Source organism: Aegilops tauschii, chromosome 5 (genome assembly GCF_002575655.3).
Source record: "Aegilops tauschii subsp. strangulata cultivar AL8/78 chromosome 5, Aet v6.0, whole genome shotgun sequence".
NCBI lineage: Eukaryota > Viridiplantae > Streptophyta > Magnoliopsida > Poales > Poaceae > Aegilops > Aegilops tauschii.
The window spans coordinates 406,963,695-406,984,368 of record NC_053039.3 but is presented as its reverse complement, the minus strand read 5'-3'; the positions used below and the strand labels follow the sequence as shown (position 1 = coordinate 406,984,368).

General features: G+C 44.9%; 2 protein-coding genes across 2 annotated transcripts; both read left to right on the top strand.

Moving 5' to 3' along the window:
• Positions 1–4,634: 4,634 nt before the first annotated feature.
• Positions 4,635–5,755, top strand: LOC109769121 (uncharacterized). Its single transcript, XM_020327860.3, has 3 exons — positions 4,635–4,792; positions 4,888–5,229; positions 5,325–5,755. The coding sequence occupies exons 1-3, from the start codon at positions 4,787–4,789 to the stop codon at positions 5,373–5,375; spliced, it is 399 nt and encodes a 132-aa protein (XP_020183449.1). The 5' UTR covers positions 4,635–4,786; the 3' UTR covers positions 5,376–5,755.
• Positions 5,756–14,267: 8,512 nt separating this feature from the next.
• Positions 14,268–15,875, top strand: LOC109769122 (uncharacterized). Its single transcript, XM_020327861.1, has one exon. The coding sequence runs from the start codon at positions 14,268–14,270 to the stop codon at positions 15,873–15,875; it is 1,608 nt and encodes a 535-aa protein (XP_020183450.1).
• The last annotated feature ends 4,799 nt before the right edge of the window (positions 15,876–20,674 follow it).

The following is a 20,674-nucleotide window of genomic DNA, read 5'->3' as shown; positions in this document are numbered from 1 at the left end:
AAATCCGACTGGAACTCCAATCTCTATGCAAGATTAACCATAAGTACAGGACGTCTATTGATGCTATGCAGCTTAAGTTGGTGGATATAAGTGTCAAAGAAGCGCATTCTCATCAGGTTGCTAAGCTGCTTGCAGTGCAGCTCCTGGGTCGGGCTAACCTTTCTTGAACTGTGTTGAAGTGTTGTCGGTTCGGTCTATCATTTTGCCGGCCAGCTAACTTCCACTGGTGGCGACCTGCCCAGTTTGTGAAAAATGATGTCTGGTTGCCCTTTATTATCACTGGCGGCGAATTTTGATGCCCAGGGGATGTAATATGTTGTAATTTCTTTGTTGTATAGTCTAGGTTTATTCTTCGTCATGATGTTGTAATTTATTTGTTGTTTATGCTATCGTCGCTCTGAGGAAAGGTCGTAATCTTCGATCGGTGCGCAATGAGCCAATAGGTTAGGTTTATAAAATAATAATTTCTGTACTAAAACTGACCGGCCGCCAATCGCTAGTACGGGCCAAACTGTGGGCCTACAATCATCTTGGGCCATTAGTTAGGTCTAGTCTTAATCTGGCCCATATTAGTTTCGGGCCTTTAAAAGGCCGAGTAAACCGCTTGCCTTAATTGGGCCGGTAAATTAAATAGGCTTTTAACAGGTTGAAAACAAGATTCAGTATTAATTGTGGCGAAACAAATCACGGGCCGACACCATGTTGTAATATAAATCGGCCCATTATTGGCCCATTCGGGTGACGGGCCATTAACAGGGTGAAATGTTTTTGGGCCTTGGCTGACCCAATTACATGACGGGCAGGAAGCAGGCCAGATGTATAACGGGCCAAAATTAGGCCCAACACTCTCAAGGGCCTTTAACGAGCCGATAGGCAGTTTGGGCTAGAATGTATCCACGAAGACTACGGACCGTTAAGAGGTCGAAAGTAACTACGGACCATTATTAGGCACAGGTGCAGCCCGGGCCTTTAAGAGGCCCATATGTAGACAGGGCCGCTGACAGGCCAAAACTAATATCGGGCCGAACTGTTAAACGGGCCATTAAGAGGCCGAAGAGCAAATCAGGCCCCCAATCGGCCCAATGGCACAGTAGCTGTTAAAAGGGTCGTATCTGTTATGGGCCGTAATTTGGCCCAACAAATGAAAGTCAGTTAACGGGCCGGATCAGGTATGGACCGTAATTTGGCCCAAACTATTGCAGGCTATTAACAGGACGGATCTAATATGGGCCGTAAACTGGCCCAGAATAATGCAGTCATTTAACGGCCCATATCTGATGTGGGCTATAATTTGGTCCAGAAAATGTTAGGCTGTTAACGGGCCGGCCCATTAGATCTAATGAAATCTTGTGGGCCTGTTCGTGGGCCGGCTTTTAAACCTATACGGGCCTCTATTGGGCCGTCTCACGTGTCAACATTTCATTGGCGATTCGTGTCAAATGAACGGTTGACATCTGTCCCAACGCTGAGCCGACACGTGGATCGTCGGCGAATGAGAATTTTATACGTGGAAAATTGCTATTGGTCTGGGCTGTTAACGGGTTATCGGATCCAAACCGGAACCCGATAGCTGAACGGCGACCCGTTACGGTGGATGCCACGTGACGGTTATCCTTGACGAAAGCACTTCTATGACGCGTGATTTATCGTCATGGAAGTGGACACTTCTGTGATCATAATTTTGGTAATGTCATGGAACACTTCTACGACAACACATGTATGACTATCTTGATTCTGTCATAAAATCGTCATGGATGTACATGCATGACAGAAAACGTGACCTACTATAACAAACACGTATCATCACGGAAGTGTATTTTTTTGTAGTGGAGGTTAGGGTTTCACGAGGTTCAACTTCATTTCCATCATCCACATCCTCAACATATGGATCATTAGTGTGTGGTGGAAGATCTTCTTCTTCATATTGCATTTGGTGAGGTTCATCATCAGTGATTGCACTTTCTTGTTCTTGCTCTTGGTGATGATCTTGTTCTTGAAGATGATCATGGTGAGGGACTTGATCTTCTTCTTGTACTTGAACAGCGGGCATTGTTTGAGCAATCGGAGCTTGAGGTGGTATGGGTGTTGAAATGGCTTGATGATGTGTGAAACTTCCATCTTCTTCATCATCATGAGGTTCTTATTCCATTGGAAGAAGAGCACCAACACCCATGGTCAAAATATCTTGAGAAGGATCTTCTTCACCTACATTACTTAGATCAACTTGCTCCCCATGGGAGCCACTAAATTCATCAAACACCACGTCACAAGTTTCTACGACACATCCATTGGATTTTTTGTAGTCTCTGTAGGCGTGAGAGTTTGATCCATAACCAACAAATATGCCCTCAATTGTTTTGGATTAAAATTTTCCTAACCGTTCTCTCTTATTGAGGATGAAACATTTGCACCCAATTACACGAAAGTACTTGACATTTGGCTTGTTCCCGGTTAGGAGCTCATATGGAGTCTTCTCCAATATCGTGCGGAGGAAGAGCCGGTTTGATGCATGGCATGCGGTGTTGACAGCCTCGGCCCAAAAACTATGTGATGACTTGTATTCATCCAACATGGACCTTGCCGTTTCCACAAGTGTACGGTTCTTCCTCTCGGCTACACCATTTTGTTGAGGAGTGTAGGGTGCGGAATATTGATGCTCAATCCCTTCATCACTAAGGAATTCTTCCAAGGTGTAGTTCTTGAACTCAGAGCCATTATCACTTCTTATTTCCAAGATTTCTTTGTCAAACTTGCGTTGGGCTTGCTTGAAAAAATCAATGAAGGTAATCTTCGTCTCGTCCTTGGACTTGAGGAAAAATACCCATGTATATCTTGAGTAATCATCAACAATGACAAGTCCATACTTTTTCCCACCAAGACTATCCCATGAAGGAGGCCCAAAGAGATCCACATGAAGTAACTCCAAAGGCCTTGAGGTAGATACAATATTCTTGGGTGGGTGCTTTGATTGATGTTGCTTCCCGGCTATGCATGCACTACACACACGATCTTTCTCAAAAGAGACATTGGTTAGTCCAAGGATGTGATTACCCTTTGGAACCGTGAAGGACATATCGTCTTTGCATCATGTCATTTTCTTCATACATGTTCTAGCGCCCTTGAAGCGGAAGTTTCAGCATGTGCAGAAGGCATTGCACTCACCTTGGAGTAGAGCACAGAGCCTTTTATCATCGAAACGGATTGTTCTGTGGCTGCTCAAATGCTTATGGATGACACGCCAAATAGATCTTCAGTGGCTGCTTTACTCGAGGAAGGAAAACTACTACTTAAGTCTAGGTGTGATTATTCTATAGCACATGTTAGGAGAAGCCAAAATAATGTAGCTTATGCTTTAGCACAAATGGGTAGATCATCTACTCGCACGACTGTCTGGCTTCGCCATGGCCCAGACGAAATTGGCACTCTTTGCCAAGAGGATCATAATGAACCACCTTGGTTGATATGAAATTAATATTTTTTGCAAAAATAATAACAATCTTGTTTGGTTAGTTTGGGCTGTAATCACATACCACGGTATCAATTACCGATCCAGTGCAAATCTGATTCCGCTCAAAATCGTGTGTTAACAGAAACCAGAGGGACCCTCTCGCGGCTATCCTAAAACTGTTACCACGTCTTCCCTATCCAGCCTCATTGAGTTTGGCGGCGGCTCGACGTGGCGGCTTACAAGGCCGCGGTCGCCGGTGGAGGCTGGAGCATGCTGGTATAGCGTCCGGTGCCGACGAGCATGTGCGCTATGACCAAGTGGCCGACGTGGGTGAGGACCTATAGGCCGGGCACACTGGTAAGGATGGAGAGCGGCTGACGCCGGTGCATGCCACCATGCCCACAACTAGCTTCGACTGCGGGCTTCAACAACACATCATCCAGCTGATCGAGGCAGGAATTCTCGTTGCTATCGTCGGTGGTGGACGCCAAGGTCGAGGAAGGGGATGGCGAGGCATGAAAGTTTGGAGTAAAGCGTGGGTTAAGATCAAATTCCTCGCTGTAGGGCTGATTACGTTACAGCTGATTAAAGTAACCAAAGAAATTCCCATTTTTCTCCATTCCCTCTACAGTAACGGTGTAAATCGATTGGAAACCAAACACCTCAGTCCTACCTACGTATGCTCCTTAATCTGTGCGTCTTTCTAGAGAAGACATCTTGTCATTTGTCAACGCGTTGCCTCGGAGTCGGCAGCTTGCTAGCAGGGCGCGCACACGCAGCGTCGCAAAATTTAAAATTTCTAATCAGCCTGTGATGATGCCGAAAAAACACACACACACGCGGGCGCGACAGGACGCCTCCAGGGTCTGCTGCCAACCCGGCGCGACGCGCGGCGACAACAGAAAACGGTGCCCCGCCCCGATGGTTCGTCGCAGTAAAAAGCTCGCGCGTCAGTCAGACGAGTACTCCTCCCTCCCTCCATTCATCTGCACCCCTGTCTCGCGCCGATGGAGTACCATAGCGGCATAGCCCGCTGCAGGCTACAATGAGCTACTGAAAAAGGTGGGCCTTCCATCCTCTCTTGCTCGCTCCTTGTCAAATGTTGCCGGTCCCGAGCCCCACTCCTCGCTTCAACGCCACACACCGGGCCGTGCTTACTGGCGTGCTGCGTCGCTATAAATACACGCACATCCATTGGAGGAGGTTCCATTGCATTCTGTTCAGCCTCGTAGCCCCACTCACTCACCGGCCCCAGCTTCCCTTCTTCTTCCTCTCCTTCGTCGTCGTCTACTTCTTCTTCGTAACTCATTCTGTCTGCTCTTCTCGGTGCTGAACCAGATGGCGGTAAGTGTCCTGTGACCTTGAGCAAGGCAAGGCATTCATGCCAGTAAGTTCACCCAGAATCGGAGTCCTAGTTATCGTTTGGGCTTTGCTTGCAGAAAGCGAGGAGGCGTCGCGTGCCGGCGTTCGGGGAGTGGAACTACAACTACCACCACGACGAGCCGCAGGCGACGGCGGCACTTCCGCCGGCCGTTGTTGCACCGGCCGCGTGCTACGCCACGCCTGAGGCGGAGGCCTGCAGCGACGTGTGGTTCAGGTACTCACCGCCCCCGCGCAATCCCACGGCCACGCCCAAGAAGCAGGCTAGGCGGCGGCCCGAGGGCGACGTGCCCCGGGAGCGTTCCAAGAGCGGCGGCTCCAGGCGGGTGGTGCGGCCGGTCGACGGGGACCTGTACCAGGTGCCACCGCCGAAGCTCGCCTCCCACCGGCGGCCAACCAAGGTACGTAGTACGGCCGCCAAGAAAGAAAGAAAGTTTTTACTTTTTGTCGCGTGGTTGGAGCTGACTGGACTCTGTTTGAATGCGGTTTCGTGCAGACGGGGGGCCTGTGGATGGGATGCCTGGGCCTCAGCTCATGCGTCCACTGAACCCAACATGTCGTGATGATCGATGGGATGCTGCGTCCTGCGTGCGTCTTCATCGCCAGTATTTATTTGCCCTTTCTGTTGGATACAGGTGGTTTTAGAACCTCGAAGTAACTTTTTTTTATCATGTTGATGTGCTTTGTACTTCCGGTGAAGTTTGATACTACTAATAGATCTAAATCATTTCCGCAAAAAATGTGTACAGTTCTGTCTCTCTCAGAGTGCATGCGCTTTCTTGGCTTGTGGTACGATGGTAGTACATGGCTAGTACTGGCAACGCTAGCCGTGTAATTAACATTCGTAGTAACACTTCGAATTTCTCTTCATCTTGTGTAATGTGGCAACATCTCGTGTTGTGCTAGTACTGCCTTTGTTGCGTGAAATCATTTCTGATCAATTTTGACGTGCAAGCGAGTTTATTGGAGGTGCTCTTCATCATTCACTTCAGAGATTCAGAGATGGCAACTGATAGACGAGCGAGCACGTACATTGATTCCCACCGTTCTGCTTCTGCTGCATGGGGCCGTGAAGTCTGGTGAATCTGGTACGTGCATTGATTCCCGCTGTTGGGCAATAGTTGCTGTGAACTGGTTTCCTCGCGCGTGCCATACAGACACACTGTCACAGCCGTGTCATTCAACTCGATCGGCCAAGCCATACACAGACACACCGTCGCAGCCGTGTATGTCCACCGCAGTAAGTGAGAGTAACTATTTCGGCATGTGGCTGCTTTTGGCATACATAAGTCAAGCAAGGCCAAAAGTCACAAATCCGTACGACGACTGAGCGAGATCGAGGTCGAGCGAAGACCTGTGGCTGTGGATTTAGTAGTCCTTGAATTGCATGGTAGTAGTAGTACAAGAACAGCGATAACTCGGACCTACCGCCCCAGTCTGCTGCTGCTACTACTACTACGTAGCTAGGTGCAACAGCTGATCCTTCTTTGAAAAACATGTCGTGCATTTTCCCTTCTCGTTGAGTGGCCAAATTTTGGTTCAAAGTTCAAACGAACACAAGGCTTGGGTTTTTTACGGGGAATGTTACCCTGCCCTCCGGGTTTCATGCATGTCTTATCGGACAAGTCTGCCGACGTGACCGCTCTTCTGAAGGATCGGCACTCTGTTCACCACTTCTTTGACATGATCTTTCCTTTTATCTCTACTATTATTAAACAATCGAGTTGTGGCAGAAACATTACATCTCAATCATACATCCGCCATCTCTCAGTGGACCGGATTGCCTCAATGTTGTATCACATCATTTACCATTATCAATTAGCAATAATTACCATATGATCTACGCCATCATAATTACGCAATAATTATCACGATCTCGCTCCAACCTGGGCCTATTTTAATCATATCAATTAGCAAGAATTACCATGATCTAGGCCATCATATTTCATAATTACGCAATAATTACCACGATCTCGCTCCAACATGGGCCTATTTTAATCATATCAATTAGCAAGAATTACCATGATCTACGCCATCATATTTTTTTTCTGAAACTCAGCCTTGTGTGCTGCGTACATAGAAGGAAAATATCAATTAACAATAATTACCAAGATCTACGCCATCATGTTTTGCGTACATAGAAGGAAATAAGAAAAAGTCCTGGCCCATGTTCGCATGTAGGCAGAGAATAACATGGAAACCAAATCGCTGGTTTCCCTGTTTGTTCGGATGACATGATCGATCAGACCCTGACCTTGGTTCCGATCGTTCCTTGACTTCCGTCACTTCCTTCTTTTCGTTCACCTGTTTGAGTGTTCGGCCTCTTCGACGGCTCGACTCTTGGTTTGACTCTCCCGGTCTTCTCGTCCTGAGGAACGACGGCGACGTGGGCCTGCAGCGCTACGCGGCCACGATAGGTACGAGCATGTCTCCTTACGCAGTCGCGTCCAGCGACCTATGCCTTCGCATGTACTGTTAATTACTCAAAGTTGATGATAATCCTAATTAAACTGCTCGTACACGCTGATTTCCTATAGCATATGCCACGGCCTTACTGTTTAAAGCCTGCAGTTCATACTTACTACGGTGTAGTACTCCCTCCGTTCCTAAATATTTGTCTTTCTAGAGATTTCAAATGGTCACCACATATGGATGTATATAGACATATTTTAGAGTGTAGATTCACTCATTTTGTTCCGTATGTAGTCATCATTTGAAATCTCTAGAAAGACAAATATTTAGAAACGAAGGAAGTAGTAGAGATGCATGTTTCCTGTAGCAATGTTGTCACAATGGTACAAGTTGGATATGCTTGATCAGCTCGCTCAGTACGCATTGAGGTGTCTGCTTTTATTTGTTTGCTTATTAAATAAACCGTCTTTCCCCTCTCATTGTTAGATCTCGAGCACGTCTCCTACGTATGTTAATTACTATTACACATTTATACTAAGAGCCTCGAAGGGCCGCGGGCCCCTGAATTCTCAATACCGGCATTGTCTACAATATATCAATTAAACCCGCCTCTCTGCTTGTTTAAGCGAAGTGTTCTGAATCCAACATATTTTCTATATTGATCTTTTGCCAGATGTTTCAACAGCCCTGAGCGGCTACGTCGACGAGCGGGCGGGCAAGCGGACGTGTTACGTAAGATATGCAGCCGGGGATCAAATCCACTGGGACCGATCAACATAATTCGAAGGTGCGGGTACTGACCAAATAAATTCAACCCGGACTATCACTGTCATTGTTATCCCTCCAATTGTTAGATCTTTCAGAATGTGTTGTACTGATTATTAAAGGCTTCGGAGTGTGCTAACTGGAAGCAGGTGATTACTAATAACAGTTTGAAAAGATTAATTAAAAAGGTAGTAGTGTGCTGCGCTTGGCTTTCTACAAACTTTGGGGCCGAGTTACATCTACCTAACAAACTGACATAACGTATGCGAACAGTACATTAGATTTTTCAATTCAGAAGTGCTACTTTATGTTCTCCATCTCAGAAAATCAGTGATAATTTTTTGTGCACTATCAATTCTTTTAACTTTGCAAAAGCCATCCATGAGAGCATTATTCAAATCTGAATCTGAGTGGGCTCACAGCCAACTAACGTCCTATATGTTCCCTTCTTCAGTGCTCTTCGGTGATAACTATTCTCTGTTTGCTAATCAAGATTCAAAATCCATTTGTTGCAGAATTCGGAATCATGTACTGGTTTGGAGAATAATCAGAGCAATGGTGGAGGGTGGTATGCTCGTCTGTCCGGTGAGAAGAAAGCGGAATACCTAAAGAAACTACGAATAGCACGCCAGGCAAAAAAAGATGCAACTAAGTCATCTACACCATCTAGCGGATTGGTTCGGAGCGAACGTGCTCCGTTTACTGATGTAACAAACACGTTTGCAAAAGGTCCATGTTTGTGCACTTTGCGGACCCATGGTTGAGATTATTCTCTGTGTCTGACAAAACCTCAGAACTGACATCATTGTCTAATTTGTAGCTGTGAATGATGGAGTTGTCCAAATGATTCCTCTTACAGATGGCTCAAATAGGAATGGAAAAGGTTAGTTCATTCACACACATTTTTCTTTATCAAATATTTCCTCCGGTCCAAAGTAAGTGTCGCAGTTTTAAACTAAGGTACATCACTGTCTAATTTATAGCTGCAAATGATGGAGTTGTCGAAATGATTCCTCATACAGATGGCTCAAATTTTATTTTTTTTAGAAAAGGAGGATGACCCCCGGCCTCTGCATCTGGGAGATGCATACGGCCACTTTATTAATTATTCTCGAGGACCTTCCAAAGTATTACAAACAATATTCCTGAATCCACCATCTCGGTAACATATGCCGCTACTCTTATCCATATGATGAAGGGATGCTAGTTGGGCCACTACCCAAACCACTCACCTAAACCTAACATCAAAAGCCGGAAGCCCCAGCCGAGCCACATACCGGGTCTGGGGCACAATCCGGTCAGACACACTCTTGTGTCGTCGCAGCCATCTTCCACAGGTCCGTCTTCAGAATATATTGAGTCTTCTACCTTGTGTAGGCCACTCCGCCATCGACGTCACCATGACGCCAGACAGCTACCTCCTCCTGCGCGAGTCCATCTCCGTGCATCGGGCGGCGCGCCTCCACAGCGCCATGCCGCCGATCTTCGCCGCCATTAATGAGTGAGATGAAGTACCGCTCCACCACGGCATGGAAAAGGTTAGTACATTCACACACGTATTTCCTTACCAAGTATAGTTTAAAACTGTGACACTTATTATGGACGGGAGGGAGTAGTACTTTGCGATGTTTCCATTATTCAGTTCTGCTCTCATGTGTTGTGTGTGAAGTTGTTGTCACAGGGCAGAGTGATAATGGAGGCACGCCGCACACAAATATTGCTGAATTTTCGGATGTTACTCTACCGGCCCAGAAAAAACCAAGGGGTCAAGGTTGGTATGCTCGAATGAGTGAAGAAAAGAGAGCCGAATACCTACTGAAGCAGCGACAGGCACGTCAAAGAAAACGAGACGCGGCTAACTCGGAAGACAATGATTCAGTTGCAGCGCTTATAACACCTGGTATCACCCGCAACTCTATATTGTTGTATAGCTATAAATATATATAATTCTTCTTGTTCAAATTAAATGTATATTCAGCAAAATCGGTGGTGAGACCACATGTTGCCAACCAAAAATCTCAACCTATAGCACGCATCCAATGCACTTTATCAGACATTACAAATGCAAACTTGCAGCAATCAGGTTTGACGCAAGGTGCACACATTACTATTCTTGTGTTATCAAACATGTACTAAAAATTGAATAATGCTAGAGATTTTGCCACCTACAGGTGTTAATGCAACATGTTTCAAAGATGGCACACTTCATTGTTCTCCGGTCATTGCTGACACTATGTATCAATACCAACTCCACCCCGAGTGCAATTCAAAGTGATAATTCTGTACAAACCTTCCATGCAGGCTTTGAAACTAGATGTGGCAGCGCAGGTAAAGACTTCTATGCGTGCTCATAACTATATTCTTCTTTTGCTCCATAATTTGTATTCTTATGTTCAATTTTCTGATCAGATCAAAGATCAATTGGGAGCCTTTTAGTTCCATCGTCTCTCAAGCAAAGTGCAGCAGAAAAAAAGGTTGCGTGAGAGAGTCCGATACAATTCAATGAGTCCCGAACAAATGTCTTCTCTCTTGCAGAAGAAACGCGACTACAGCAAAATGAGGAGCAAAGTTGCAGCATCAAACTTCAACTCTGATATGTCCCCAGGTACATGTCACATAATATTATTTCACAGATTGTAACATGATGGTGATTAAAGATCATCTGTGTTATACCCGTAGGGGAGCCTGCCCATAGATGTACCTCGCAGACAAATGTGAATATCAATACGAGCGAAGATTCTGATTGGCTGCACAGAAATGATATGTACGAGATGCAGCAAATAAACAGACAAAAAAGGCCTGTCAATATGTCCAGTGCTACCGATCCGCGTGAAGCTCTTGCGGGTAAATATTTTAGTATTTAATATCTGGATGTTTTCCATAAAGTACTATCTTCAATAATGAATTCTTACCAATTATTCGTCAAGAGACAAGCACCAGACTGAAGATCCCTACGGAATACTTGAGCCCCACGAGGAAACATCCAACTTTCAGGGTATGTATTTTGTTGCGTGCATTTTTTTACGCCCTTTGGCCAAACACGTAAAAGTGTGTAATTTACATTCTCTTGGTCGTGGAATGACTATCTTTCCCACTAGAACACTTGGAGGCCATACACCATGGAGAACACGCACAAGATGAGCTTGATGATGAAGCAAGGATGTTCACTGAACAATGTAAGCATCTCTACAACTGACTTGATTTACCAACAAAATACTCTACCATTTCAAACATGTAAATTAATTAAATGTACATATCCAGATGCCCAATTTGAATCATACCGAATAGCTGCTGATGGCATCCCCCTTTATGCCGATGATAACCAAGCCTACCATAACCTGCCAAAGAAGCACCATGTTTTGAGGAAAGTTAAAGATTGCAGCTATTGTGGAGCAATGCGATTTTAATACGAGGGGCCTGCATTCTGTTGTAGAAAAGGAAAAGTTAGCATATCTATTCCAGATGTGCTTGCTGAGTTGAAACGATTGTTTACAAGTCAGGATGATGATGATGCTAAATATTTCAGAGATAACATAAGGTATTTCAACTCACACTTCTCATTCACGAGTCTTGGAGTGACACTCGACCAACGAGTCAGCACTGCAGCAGGCACTGGGATATATACATTCCGTGCACATGGACAACTGTACCACCGTTTGGATCATTTGGTTCATGGTGAACATGGTCCGCGACATTTGCAACTATAAATTTATGATACGGATGACAGCTTGGCGCACCGGGTCCAGAGGTCTCCGGATCTTAATATTGATCTCATTCGCAAAATTCTAAGTATACTATAACACAACCCTTACGTGCAGACTTTTCAGAATGTTGGTTCTTCAGCAAGCCTTGATGAATATAGAATTGAAATAAACACAGATATAACCCTGGATCAGCGACAGTACAATGCCCCGACAACTTCCTAGGTTGCTGCGATATGGGTTGAAGGGGGTAACACACAGAACTGCTTTGATCGACATGTTTTCGTGCATGGATCAGGAGAGCGTCCCTTGTATATTAGGGCATACTATGGTTGTTATGACCCTTTGGCGTATCCATTATTCTTTCCTGGTGGGGAGACTGGTTGGAATCGATGGTTGCCATATGTTCCTACACAAGAAGATGAAGGCCATGAGTCTAACACGGGTATGATTTTATAGTTATAGATATGTAACATGGTCAATTAAAACAACAACAAAAACTAATATTCTAAACTTCTTGTGTTTAAATGGTCCAGCTGGTAGTTCAGAACGAGGTCAAGAACGGTCTACTGACTTGCCGACAAGTGTTAATTTAACGGAAATAGATGATGACACAATGCAGACTACATTTGATAATTCTGAACAAATTGATGACCACGTGGCTGATTTGCCCCCAGGTAAGTTTCATCACTTAGGCACGTCTATTTTAAGGGTCTCCCATTTGTTTAATGTTATGAATCTTCATTCAGATGATAAAGAGGACAACCAGGACGAGGAGGACGAACCTGTTCAATCAAGAAAATATGTATCTGCAAGGGAGTATTACTGCTTCAAGCTGATGATCAGGAAGAAGCTTTTTAACATCGTCCTGTTCGGGGGGTGCCTTTTCCAACAATGGGCCGTTGATATGTACATTAAAATCGAGACAATGAGGCTGGATTGGTACTCCAAGCCAGAAAATCAGAAGATTATACGCGCGGACCTCTACCAGGTACCATTATTGGGGTTGTTTTTATATGACATTAGCGACCTCATTTTTAATATATAGTTCGGTATTCTTAGTGCATGCATTATGTATCTTCTATGTAGGGTCTTGTAGACACGATCGCTGCTGGTGAGTCATGTGGTGATCGGATTGGTAAACGGATTGTGCTCCCAAGGACATTTCCTGGTGGTGATAGAGATATGCAGAGAAGGTTCCTAGATGCAATTGCCATAGTGCAGCGATGGGGTAAACCAGATTACTTCATCACAATGACATGCAACCCATACTGGGAGGAGATAACAACAGAGCTGATGCCCGGACAGCTACCACAGGATCGACCAGACCTGGTTGTAAGAGTGTACAAAGCAAAGCAACGAGATTTGATGGACTTACTCATCAAGAAGAAGCATTTTGGCGAGGTTGCGGCCTATGTTCATGTGACCGAGTTTCAGAAAAGAGGGCTCCCACACGAACATATCCTTCTAATCATGAAGGCAGGTAGCAAGTTAAAGACTCCAGATGACTATGACAGAGTCATATAAGCAGAAATACCTGATAAAGATAAATACCCTGTCCTACATGCTCTGGTCATAAAACACATGTTGCACGGGCCATGTGGTGTCCTCAATAAAAATGTGCTTGCATGATTGAGGAGCAGTGTCGTTTTCACTATCCTCGGGAGAATTGCCCCGCTACACAACAGGGAAAGGACTCATATCCCATATATAGGAGGAGGGAGGATGGACGTCGAGTAAAAGTAAGAGGAGCAGAGTTGGACAATAGGTGGGTGGTCCCTTACAACCCCTTTCTTCTCATGAAGTACAACTGCCACATCAATGTAGAAGCTTGCTCGAGCATCAAGGCAGTGAAGTATTTGTTCAAGTACATTTACAAGGGACATGACCGAACATCATTTTCATTTGAGCAGGATGTCATCAACAATGGGGGCGTCATTAATGAGATCCGACAATACCAAGATGCACGATATGTATCACCTCCAGAGGCTATCAACATGATTTTATGCTTTAAAATGTTTGGAATTAGTCCTTTAGTCTTGCAGTTGCAACTTCATTTGCCAGGCATGCACATGGTCGCATTTAAAGCCGATGAGAATCTGAAAGATGTTGTTGATAAGCCATCTTCTTCTAGAACCATGCTTATTGAGTACTTCGAAATGAATTGAAAGAATCCTTATGCACGACAATTTCCGGAACACTTCAGATGGGATGCATCAAAGAAGAGATGGTATAAAAGAAAACAAAGGCCACAGATTGGTAGAATTGTGTATGCACACCCTGCTGAGGAGGAGAGGTACTATTTGCGGGTGCTCTTGAATCATGTCCGAGGTGCGACATCATATGATGATTTGAAAAAGGTGCGAGGCATTACGTGCTCTACTTTCAGAGAGGCGTGTGAACAATTAGGATTAATTGAGCACGACAAATCACTTGATCACTGCCTGACTGAAGCTGCCACATTTCAGATGCCTTGTGCTCTTAGACGCTTGTTTGCCACTATCTTAGTATTTTGTGAGGTTACAAAAATCCGAGAGTTGTGGCACAAACACCTGGAGTCGATGTCTGAGGATTACCGATGTTCCCAGCCCAACGAGGCAATACTTGAGCAGATGGTCCTTAGAGACATCAGGGATTTGTTGCATTCCATGGGGAAGGATATTAAAACCTATGGCCTTCCGGAGCTGGTTGATACAAATGCTTTTCTAGGCGATGAGTGCATGGAGGTTAGAGAGGAGAGGGAGGTCGGTGTGGACCAAGAACATATTGATCTTATCAACTCTTTAAACAGTGAGCAACTAGCTGGATTCAATGACATCATGGACCATATCATGAACAAAAGAAGCCAAGTCTTCTTTCTCGATGCTCCAGGAGGCACTGGGAAGACGTATTTGTTCAAGGCATTGCTTGCTAAGGTGCGTTCGATGGGTGAGATAGCCATTGCCACTGCTACATCAGGTATAGCAGCCTCGATATTACCTGGAGGGCGTACTGCACACTCTAGGTTCAAAATACCCATTAAACTCACCGACAACAGCATGTGTGGTTTCACAAAGCAAAGTGGTACGGCAGAATTGCTGAAAGAGGCGGCCTTGATAATTTGGGATGAAGTTGCCATGACAAAGCGTCAAGCCATGGAGGCGCTTGATAGGTCACTCCAAGACATAATGGGATGTGCTTTGCCGTTTGGGGGGAAGATTGTCGTTTTTGGTGGAGATTTTAGGCAGGTCCTTCTAGTGGTTCCAAAAGGGGCAAGAGCACAGATCACAGATGCTACAATACAGAGATCCTATATATGGCAGACGATTCATAAGATAAACCTTACACGTAACATGAGATCACAAGCTGACCCTTTGTTCTCTGAGTATCTCTTAAGGATTGGCAATGGAACCGAAGAAGGTGATGACTATGTGCGTCTCCCTGAGGACATTGTGATCGGTCATACTGATGATGAAACCACAGTCAATAGGCTAATCAAAGAAGTTTTCCCCTCTCTTAGTGCCATTGCTAAATCGGGAGAGTACATGAGCTCGCGTGCTATTCTTTCCACGAAGAATGACTATGTTGATGAGCTGAATTCCAAGATGATTGACATGTTTCCTGGCCAAGAGAAGGTATACCATAGCTTCGACTCTATTGAGGATGACTACTCGAACAATTACCCGATTGACTTTGTGAATTCGCTCACCCCAAATGGATTGCCACCACATGTGTTGAAAGTGAAGGTCAATTGCCTCGTCATTCTGCTACGGAACCTCGACCCTCACAATGGCCTCTGCAATGGAACAAGGCTAATGATTAGAGCCTTCCAAGATAATGCAATTGATGCAGAGATTGTTGGTGGGCAACATGTTGGGAAGAGGGTCTTTATACCGAGGATCCCTTTGTCGCCATCGGAGGACATCTCGCTTTCCTTCAAGCTTAAGAGGAAACAATTCCCCATCCGCCTAAGTTTTGCAATGACCATTAACAAGGCGCAGGGCCAGACCATCCCAAATGTTGGCATTTATCTTCCCGAGCCGGTGTTCTCCCATGGTCAGCTGTATGTTGCCTTGTCAAGGGGTGTATCAAGGCGGACGACGCGAATTTTGGCCAAGCCGAACAAACAAATTGATAAATCAGGAAAAAGCACCAAGAATATTGTCTTTATAGATGTTTTAGAGGGATGATACAGGTTCGTTCTTCTTTGATTGATATTTATTCAAGCTATTTTGTAGTCAACCATACTTTGTTAGCTTTTTTTATTTTTTTTATCTGAATCATCATTTTATTTAAATACATATGGGCACGCCAACAAATTCTGAAAAAAAATTAGATGGTTTTTGATTTACGAAATGTGTTTACAAGTCTGACATGGTTTCATGTTGTGAATTATGAAGTAGTTACCTATCGCTTAGGGAGATATGACCTTCCTAACTATTGATTAGCCACATACATGACTTTCCTAACTTGCTACTAATATTAATCAATTTATATTCCAAAAATAATTTGTGGGGTCAGGTATGTCTTTCACTCCTAAATAATATCAATGTTTACCTAAGAAATAAATATGGATTCTATAGTTAATGGCTTGGTAGAACTCTTGCTAAATTACATATAAATACTACAATCTGATCCAACTTTACACTATGCAGATATGAAAGGGAAAATCCAAATTGATGTGATACGGGATACACACTGATGTTCCATGACTTTTGGCCCCTGTAATACTGGAAGCAATCCAATCGCTTGTTCAGGTGTCAAATAAGAACATGTGCATGTTTCCAACACTTCTCTTCAGGAGTGAAACTGTTTTGCCACTGAAAAGGAGCATGTGTCATTTGTCTTCCCTGTCATGTAAAAAACAAGTTTATTTCCCTTAAACTAGAGTGAAAAATAGGGTAGACTGTTGGTTAATTCTTGAAATTTCTTTAACATTACTTTTAATGTTAATGTCATGTACCATCATATTTATTTCCAAACTGTGGCGTGAGGTTATATTGCCAGTTTATGTCATGTTCGGTTCACAAATATATATTGCCAATCCGTGCCTTTAAGCTTTGTTGGTAGATTCTGGTAGATTTTGTCATTTACAGTGCATAAAATCTATTTCTACTTTTAGTGTAAACTTGACCTGTACACAGTTTGACATTTTTAGACATTGTGCTTACATGTGCTTGCTTTCGCTATATTTATTATAGATAGTGTTCTGACAGATTTTATAAAGTATGTCGATAGTTGGATCATGTATCCTTGACTTGATAGACAAGTCCAAAGATTTACATTTTTCAGAGTGCATAACTGACACGCTAGATCCTAACTTTGACTGCTTGCATAACCAACATTCAGTTCAAGGAAGCTTCAGGTCTTACCTTGGAAATTTCTTTTACCTCTTCCATCCAACACGGACATGTTTTCCAATTATTGATTACTGATTTTACACACACAAAAAGTTCCCAATAATTTTTTCTACAATAGTCGAACGTAATCAAAGGAGCCACTAAAATTAGCTTGGAAATACCAAGGAAACCTGCAGGCATGGCCGTCGCAATAATTGATCCTCCTCCCTCGACACTTATGCCACCGCTCTCCTTCCTGCGATCCAATTTTCTCTCTATTTCATAACTCTATGATACGTGCGTTGCACGTGCATACTTACTAGTTTATTTACATGTAATCCACTATCTAATCTTTCTAAGCATGCAAGCATGCCACATCAGCACCTATGTATGTCAATTATAATTACACCTTTTGCATTAATTTAGTGATGCAATCGTGCCACACTAGCAAGCCATACATGTCATCCATATATAAGTTATATTTTTTGAATCAATTGCTATATTGTCATATGTGGTATATCTGTTGGATAATTGAAGCATACCTACACAGTTAATGATTTGTATTTTTTAATTAAAAGAAAATGGCATTTTGTTGGTACAATTTAAATTGAGAATATCCTTTTTCTGCATTAGTTTAGTTATTTTTTCAAGCACATACTAATAAAGTTGTTTTAACAAGGTTCCCGCGGCAACTTTGTGTGCATGTTCCAGGTTTGTCAGGCTCCTGATCACGATGAAAGGTTAACCAAACCGTATCCAAAGAATACGTTTTCGCTGACCTGAAACGTAAGCTTGCGACAAATCGTATCCGTCTAGTCGGAGTACTTGATAACCTCTTCGCCTATATATCCAAACAGATCGAACGCCACACCCCCAATCCAATCCTCCGATCAGCAGCAGATCCACCGGCGGCAAGGGCGACGTACCATCGACCGTCGGAGCTGGGACTGCGCGGCGGCGTAGGCGGGCCTCTCCCGTCGCGTTCACGACGGTTCGGCTCCCGCAGCCGGCGTCTCGCTGAGTCAGGCGGCCGAGCTCGATCCACCGGCCGGGGACTAATTCCTCGGAGTTAATCGCAGCACGCATGAGGTAGCGACATTAATTAGTCCCTCCCACCTCGCCATTCCGGGCGGAACTTGCGCCCTTTAAATGCGCCCCATTCGCCGGATCACTCGCCGAGTCTGGTGGCGCAGACCTGTAACTCCGAGCTTCTACGGAGGCTATTGTTGGTGGGGGAAAAGAGCTCGGCTCGCGTGAGCGTCGCCGGCAACGGTGGCGGAGCCGAGCTTTGGGTTGGATGGTTGTGTGCTGTTGCGCCTTGACTTGAGCCTGGGAGGGCAATCTAGTGGCGCTGAAGTGCGCCGGGCATCAATGCCGGCTGGCAAGTGGCCACGGAAGTGGCCGTCGCCGGCGAAGCCCGCTGCTAACCCCTAACCTCGCCCCCCCGTCTCGCCCCTGTGGGGGGTACTTTGTTCGTCGGCGCACACACACTCCTCCACCCCTACCTCGCCAACTCTTTTTGTAGTTTTGCCCTGGTATTGCCTTCTCACATCTATCTATGCTGAAGAAACCCAGCTCAAAGAAAGTAATTCAGAGATGAGACGGGACAAACTCTGGCCTCTCAGAAATTTATATACAGCCGGTCCAACGGGAAGCACTAGCACTGCAGCAACATGATCGACTGCGCAAAGCTTACCTGTCTCGAGGTTTTTCACCTCAACGTAGCTTGGATAGTCACCTGTTGTGTTGAGGCTTGCACTTGGTTGAAGCTTCGATGCGTGGTCTCAGCTATGGTTGGAGCTTCAGTTTGATCCGACTTGAATTTCTACTCTTAAACTGAGACATGATATGCTGAGACGTCTCTGATTTTCTTATGTGTGCAAATGAGATTGTGAGAACGAGATGGATCAAACCCGCCCGAGAGAAGAACAAAAGTATTTCCCAGCACCCTCCCTGAGCTCTGGCAAAGAATTAATCGCATGATGTCGTTCTTGCTTTCACAGACTATTAAAAATTCCTCTACTAACCTAGCTTGTAGAGCACAACAGCAAGGCCGACCTTCTTTGCTTATTTTTATTCCTCTACTAACACGGTGTGAGAAGACTGCTCTGCTTGGTAAATCGGGTGATTTTTATTTTCGAGCATGGTAGTATCTGCAGCTTGCTTATAAGAACAAAACAAAAGTAGATTGCCAAAAGACAAATATTTAACTGCTGCTCAACGCCTAAACCAATCAAGATTGTCATAGTATATATTGTTAAAAATGAACCAAAAGTTAGGTGTTTCAGTTAATTCAGAAAGTTCAGAGCTAGGTGTGCTTTTCTCTTCAGTTAGTATCATACCTAAGGAGTAGAATGTATCACGAATGAATAGGCACAGATGCCAAAAAAGTACATAAATAGGCAACACGTATAGCTATACCAGAATTATAGCGGCCACTTGGCTGCGGGCTGCCGCGGGGGCCAGCGGATCTGGGCCCTTTGGGGCCCCATCTAGGTCTGGGCGGGCCTGGCTCGGCTTCGCTTGCGACGGCTCCGGCGGACGGAGGTGTGGCTCGTGCGAGGGGTTGCAGAGACGACGGCGCGCCAACTGCAGCACGGCAACGGGAGCTTCACGAGCCATTTCACGCTCGACCGGGCCCATGTGTTTGGTGTGCTCCCCTTGTTGCGTCCGGTCGGTGACCGCCGATGGTGGTGGAGGTTGTCCCCTCCCGCGTGGCTGATGACGCTGCCGCTCCTCGTTCCCGGCTACTCCCTCTCGGACCCGTCGGTCCCGCTTCGTTCTTCACGGTGAGACGGCGGTGGTGACTCCAAGTCCGTGGTGGCGCATGTTAGCGGGTGGCAAGTGTGGTGGAGCGCGACGGATCGGTCGGGCTGATGGGTGTGTGGCTGACGGGAGAAATCCTTGTCGGCTTAGTCGGCGTTGACGCAGCGATGCCCGTGGGCGCCATCGTTCCTTCTTGAAGGGCGTCGGGTATCCCCCTCACCCATGCCCCTCCGCGTACCGGGGGAAACCCTAGGACCAGTCCGAGCAGCAGCGTCGTCATCGTCACGTTCCTTCCTGAAGGTGTTGCTTGGTATGCGGTGATCCGAAGTGCTAGGAGTCTAGTGGAAATTTCTGGAGGGAGCAGCGGCTATGGATCATCATCGTTTTCGTCGATCCGACTCTGTTGTCATTAGTTTCTTTTTCCTTCTTTTTTATTTCTTTTGGGCGTGCGTGTGCTGTCTGCCCCAACAATGGATTTTGAGATGTACCGGGTCGTTGCTATATCTATATAGCGGACGAAAGCCTATTTCGAGATTATAGTGGGCAACATCCATTTTATTGTGAAGTTAAAACTTTAAATGATTATCATAGTACCATATCTACCCACAAAAATATAATAATCATAGTATCTTATCTAAAGATTAGAATGCAACTCGCATGAAGAAACCAGCAGACTTGAACACTCAAGTGAAACTGATTGTCAAACAGGAAACTGTTAATCTATTTCAGAGATTTTTTTTCAATTGAAAAATTGCTAGTTCTGTCATTCTTTGTGATATTTTGAATATCATAGTTGACAAAATTAAAAAGATGAAAATGAGTTGGTGATTGAGTTGTATGTTATTGCATATTTTCTGGATTTTGCAATCACTGTTTACCATTGT

Coding starts and splice junctions, on each gene's coding strand:
- LOC109769122 (XM_020327861.1), top strand. CDS start 14,268: ATGTCTGAGGATTACCGATGTTCCCAGCCCAACGAGGCAATACTTGAG.
- LOC109769121 (XM_020327860.3), top strand. Junction 5,230..5,324: donor CCCACCGGCGGCCAACCAAG/GTACGTAGTACG, acceptor GGTTTCGTGCAG/ACGGGGGGCCTGTGGATGGG.